This window comes from Leucopleurus acutus (assembly GCF_964270905.1).
Source record: "Leucopleurus acutus genome assembly, chromosome: 11".
NCBI classification, from domain to species: domain Eukaryota; kingdom Metazoa; phylum Chordata; class Mammalia; order Artiodactyla; family Delphinidae; genus Leucopleurus; species Leucopleurus acutus.
Genome location: NC_139152.1, coordinates 7,026,713 through 7,032,712, shown reverse-complemented (window position 1 = coordinate 7,032,712; position 6,000 = coordinate 7,026,713). Strand labels below are relative to the sequence as shown.

At 53.5% G+C, this 6,000-nt stretch overlaps 1 protein-coding gene across 1 annotated transcript; it reads left to right on the top strand.

Annotated features, from left to right (window-relative positions):
- Positions 1-4,357: 4,357 nt before the first annotated feature.
- Positions 4,358-5,461, top strand: LPAR5 (lysophosphatidic acid receptor 5; the record flags this gene model as incomplete). Its single annotated transcript, XM_082849334.1, has 1 exon — positions 4,358-5,461. One exon carries the CDS (start codon positions 4,358-4,360, stop codon positions 5,459-5,461), a length of 1,104 nt encoding a protein of 367 aa, XP_082705460.1.
- Positions 5,462-6,000: the final 539 nt, after the last annotated feature.

Sequence of the window (6,000 nt, the reverse complement as noted above, 5' to 3'; positions counted from 1 at the left end):
TTTTTGACAACTGAACTCAAGGGCTTCTCCGCTTTGGAATGGAGTAAGGCGAGAGCATCGCCATCTGCTTTCCTGAAGGATTCCTAACTCTCTACCTTTTAGCAGCAGCTCACCTAATACATTTTGGCCTCTTTAACCTTGCAACTTTGTTGACGAAAGACTTGGGATTCTTGGAAAATAATTTTCCATTCACTCAGTGTCTAGGATGTGCCTCCTAGTCGTAGGGAGCTATGGGTGCTCCAAGTACTGCTTAAGAATGATCAAACGTGGGCTTCCCTGGTGGCGCAGTGGTTGGGAGTCCGCCTGCCGAGGCAGGGGACACAGGTTCGTGCCCCGGTCCGGGAAGATCCCACATGCCGCGGAGCGGCTGGGCCCCTGAGCCATGGCCGCTGAGCCTGCACGTCCGAAGCCTATGCTCTGCAACGGGAGAGGCCACAGCAGTGAGAGGCCCGCGTACCGCAAAAAAAAAAAAAAAAAGAATGATAAAATGTTACTGTGATTGTAGCTGTAAACTGTTATTGAAGTTTTAATGCAAGCTGTTTCCAAACGAGCTTTTCAAAAGGGACATGCCTTTCTCTGAGTTATACATGCGGACAAGATAGTCAGGAATGTGATAAGAAGTGGTTGGACTGATGCAAGAAATATTATAACAGGATTACAGGCTGGGCGGACATGGGGGGAGGGGGCAGATTTCCTGAAAGGCAGCCAATGAATATCACAAGGGCCTGCTAGGTAGAGAGACTGAAGTGTGAGTGAGCCTGGGAAGAAAGCTGTGGAAGGTGTGGTCTGCACCCCAGGACCCTACTGTCTGGCTGGGGAAATGGGACAAAAACACACGTCATGACCTAAGGAGTTCAAAGCAGCAAACTGTTTCTGTAGGTAAGGGGAAATCATCAGGGCGTATTTGTGTGTGTGTGAAAGAGAGATGAGTCTGTGTTGCCAGTGTTTGAAGTGGGAGAAAGAAGGAAGTGGGTTATTAAAAAGTATATGTTTCAACTGGACAAAAGAGGAAGTAAAACGATTCACCTATGGGCACAGATTTGATATAAGCAGCTGTAAAAGTTAGGTGCTCTGTGCGGCATCCAGCCGCATACCCACCCACCCACTCTTATTGGAAGCAGCTTTTTGGACTTTGGAGCCCGGATGTCCTGGATTTGAGGCCTGACTTCACTCCTCACTGACTGAGCTCTTAAGGAAAAATCAGGAGAAACTCCTACCTCAAAGGGCTGTTGGAAGGATTAGAGCTCGTGCGTGTAAAACACCCTGCGAGATGGTGAGGGATCAGTAAATGGTAGCCATTATTTTTGACCCAACATTTATGGAGGGAGGGCTGGGACTACAGAGATGAGTAAGTCACAGCCCCCAGGCCCTCCCTCAAGGAGCTCCCAGGCGGGCGGGAGAGGCAGACCAAGAACAGCCGATTATAGCACAGGTGGGAACAGCTGACCTGTGGCCAAAGTGCTGGGAAAGCTCCAGTGAGGGGACTCGCCTGGTGGGAAGGGAGGGAGTCAGGAAAGGCATCATGGGGTCCTGAGAAATGATTGAGTTTGCCAGTTGGAGGATGGGAGAAAGGGCATTCCCAGTTGCAGAAACAGCACGTGCACAGACAGAGCCCTGAAGATGTAAGGTATGTGCAGAATTATCACTAGTTTGGCGTGACTGGAGCAAAGGAGCATGGGAGGTGGGCACGTTTCAGGAAGAGAGCCTGGCGTTACTTGCTTTTCAGCACGTTTAAGACCCATCTAGCATTATTTTCATTGATGAAATTGGTATTTTGCAGACAAAGTGTTTCCTTATTTCCTTCAACTGTTGTACTATGCTTCTTACAAGTCTTAAACTGCTGGAGTCAGAGTCATGGTTGGAGGGAGAACAGACAAACGAACAAAAAAACCCTAGAAAACTTGTTATACTCATGTTTATAACTTGGTTCCATGTAAAGATTTAAGTGGTTCCTTTTGAAGGGAGTATGTTCCGTATCTTGGGATAATCGCTCAGGGTCTTCGGATAACTTCTCTCCCTAAGATGGCCCATGGAAGCCCATGATCATTAACATTATTCACAATAGTCAAAAGATGGAAAAACCCAAGTAACCATCAGCAGATGAATGGGAGAACAAAATGTGGTGTATATATATAGGAATGTATTATTCAGCCATAAAAAGACTGTAATTCTGATACAAACTACCTCATGGATGGACCTTGAAAACTTTAAGCTAAGTGAAATAAGCCAGACACAAAAGGACAGATATATGAGTCCGCTCAGATGAGGTGTCTAGAATAGGTAAATTCAGAGAGACACAAAGTAGAATAGAGGTTGCCAGGGGCTGGAGGGAGAGGGGATGGGCAGTTATTGGGTAATGGGTATAGAGTTGTTGTTTGGGATGATGAAAAAGTTCTGGAAATAGTGGCGATGGTAACACAACATTGCGATTGTACTTAATGTCACTGAATTGTACCCTTAAAGATGGTTAAAATGGTAATTTTTAAGTTATGTATATTTTACAACACGATGGCACCTGGGGGTCGCAATGCAGGGGTGGCTGCTGTGGCCTTATGGCATTAAGGAAGGTGGAATCCTAAGACCAAGTCCTGTCTTCTAACTCCTCCGCCTCTGACCACATCCTTCCTCTGGCAGCTTTTGCCTGGGGATGGCAGCGGCTGTGGTCTGCTCTCTCCAGTAGCCTCATCAGCACGCACGGTACTTCCCTGTCTCACTGCCACCCTCTCTGGGCCCCCTTCGAGCCCTTAGGACGAAACCATTATCTGCCCCCATCACGGAATCCCAACTAGGAAGCACCCGAGTCAGACTCTCCAGGGGAGCACCTGGAAAAGTTCAACCCACGGGGCCGTCCCCTGCCTGGAAGGACTGTGCTGGTGTGTGCGATCAGCCTACGGCAGCGGTCCCCAACCTTTTTGGCACCAGGGACCGGTTTCGTGGAAGATGATTTTTCCAGGGACGGGGTGGGGGGATGGTTTCGGGATGATTCAAGAGCATTACATTTATTGTGCACTTTATTTCTATTATTATTACATTGTAATATGTAATGAAATAATTATACAACCCACCAAAATGCAGACAGGAGGCAGAGCTCAGGTGGTAATGTGAGCAATGGGGAGCGGCTGTAAATACAGATGAAGTTTCGCTCGCTCACCTCCTGCTGTGTGGCCCGGGGGTTGGTGACCCCTGGCCTAAGGGACCCCCATTATATTACTGTCCCCATTTTACAGATGAGGAAACTTAGGGAGGTCAAACAATCCAGCTGAACCAGGTCGCTCTGACCACAAACCCAGCCCACACAGGAGCAGTCGTGGAGATGAGCCTGGGATTTTGTCCTGTACCTGGGAGTTTGAACTTTATTCTTTAGATAATGGGGAGTCAGTGGAACGGGCTGGTGCCAGGGGAGGGGCTCCACAGTACTTCTCACCACCTAACATAATACCTCTTTACATGGACTTTATTATCTGTCTCCCTTCAATGGAAGGGAACATAGGTGGGGGCAAGGCCTTTGTTTTGTCCACTGCTGTGAACATGCCTGGAACCTTCTAAAGTCTCAGTAAGCATTTGTATGGACTTCCCTGGTGGTCCAGTGCTTAAGACTCCGGGCTTCCACTCCAGGGTGCACAGGCTAGATCCCTGGTCGGGGAACTAAGATTCCACATCCTGCATGCCGCGAGGCCAAAATGATAATAATGATAATAATTAAAAAAATAAAATCCTGGTAAGCATTTGTAGAAGAAAGAAAGGAAGCAAGGGAGAGATATTAGTAGATAATAACAGTAAGCAAAGCACTTTAAATATATCATCTCGTTGAATCTAACGACCTCGTGAAGTAGGGGCCCCTCTCCTTTTTTTTTTTTTTTTTTTCCAGGTAAGGAAAATGAGGGGCAGAGAGATTAAGTCACTTTTCTGAGGACAAAAGCCCAGATTTAAACCTAGGCAGGCCTGACTCTAGAGCCTGGGCATTTAGCACTGTGCCAAAGAGCGGGCTGCAGAAAGCTGTTCTGGCCAGAAGGACGGTGGAGGAAAGATGTGAGGCTGAGAAAAGGCCCAAGAGGCTGGCAGGTTCAGCTATATGACATTTGTGTCTTCAGCCCTTCCTTGCACAGTCTTGACTTCTGCCTTCCCTCCTATGCCAGGTCTCCACTGAGGCCGATGAAGCTCTGACCAAGGGCATCTGATCCTCCGCAGCTGTCGGCCCTGCAGCCACAGCCACAAGTCTATGCCCGGCCCCAGCTTGCTCTGGGACTCTGTGCAGCCTCCAGGCCCCCCGCCGTGGAGACTGGAGATGAACGCGAAGCCAGCACGCGGGTGCGCCCCCTGATGCCCCCGGCCTAGCTCCTCCTCGCCCTTTGGCACGATGCTGGCCAACTTCTCGGCCAACGACTCTGATCTCAGGTGCCCGGACCACCAGCCCATCCACCACCTGCACTTGGTGGTCTACAGCCTGGTGCTGGTGGCAGGGCTCCCCCTCAACGCGCTGGCCCTCTGGGTCTTCCTGCACGCGCTGCGCGTGCACTCGGTAGTGAGCGTGTACATGTGCAACCTGGCGGCCAGCGACCTCCTCTTCACCCTGTCGCTGCCCTTGCGCCTCTCCTACTATGCGCAGCACTACTGGCCCTTCTCGGACCTCCTGTGCCAGCTGGCGGGCGCCGTCTTCCAGATGAACATGTACGGCAGCTGCATCTTCCTGACCCTCATCAACGTGGACCGCTACGTCGCTATCGTGCACCCGCTGCGGCTGCGCCACCTGCGGCGGCCCCGCGTGGCGCGGCTGCTCTGCCTGGGCGTGTGGGCGCTTATCCTGCTGTTCGCCGTGCCCACCGTCCTGGTGCACCGGCCCTCACCCTGCGCCCGCGACGGCCGCTGGGTGCACTTGTGCTTCGAGAACTTCAGCGACGAGCTGTGGAAGGGCAGGCTGCTGCCGCTCCTGCTGCTAGCCGAGGCGCTGGGATTCCTGCTGCCCCTGGTAGCCGTGGTCTACTCTTCGGTCCGTGTCTTCTGCACCCTGGCGCGGCCCGACGCCACGCGGAGCCAGCGGCGGCAGAAGACGGTGCGCCTCCTGCTGGCCAGCCTGGTCATCTTCCTGCTGTGCTTCGTGCCCTACAACGCCACGCTGGCCGTGTACGGGCTGCTGCGCGGCCACGTGGTGCTGGCCAGCCCGGCGGCGCGCAACCAGGTGCGCGGGGTGCTGATGGTCATGGTGCTGCTGGCCGGCGCCAACTGCGTGCTCGACCCGCTGGTGTACTACTTCAGCGCCGAGGGTTTCCGCAACACCCTGCGCAGCCTGAGCTCTCCGCTCCGGGCCAGGACCTCGGCCACCAACGGGGCTCGGGGGGCACTCGCCGAACTAACCGCTGAGACCTCCCACGCCACCGTGCCGGCCGCCGTCAGCCAGGGGCTGCTCCGGCCCTCCGACCCCCGGGACTCCTTCACCCGGTGCTCCGAGGACTCGTCCCTCTGAACGCACGTCGTGCCAGAGCGCGGTCCCCTCACCCCACCCCCACGTCTCTCGCACTCGCAGACACGCAGGGTGTGTGCACAGCAGGGCGGTGGGTTGGGCACTTGGACTTCTGAGCGGCAGCTCCAGCTCACAGATGCAGAAGGGAACAAAGTGTGGGGGGCAGGGGCCCGGGGAGGGAAGAGCGCGGCTGCAAACGTCTTTAACTAGGTGGTGATGGCGAGCGCAGAAGGACCTCTTCCTTAGTACCTAGGAAGTGCTGCCGTGAGCCTGCCCGTGCAGAGGCGGGAGACTGGATGAAATGCCCTTGGCGGGGCATGAAACACGGCCCGGCCCGTAGCTGGTAGCTGGAGCAGAAGATGGGTGTCCTGCGTTTAGACCGACCACAGAGGTCTTTGGGCCATGGACGCCACCCACTCCCCTTTCCACCTGGGCTCTGCCTGCCCAGCACTGAGGCGTAATGTAAAAGCGTATTGGATACCGGCTGAATTGGTTTCCTTCTTGTCTAGTGACTTTTAACAATTTAGATCTGACGCCCAGCG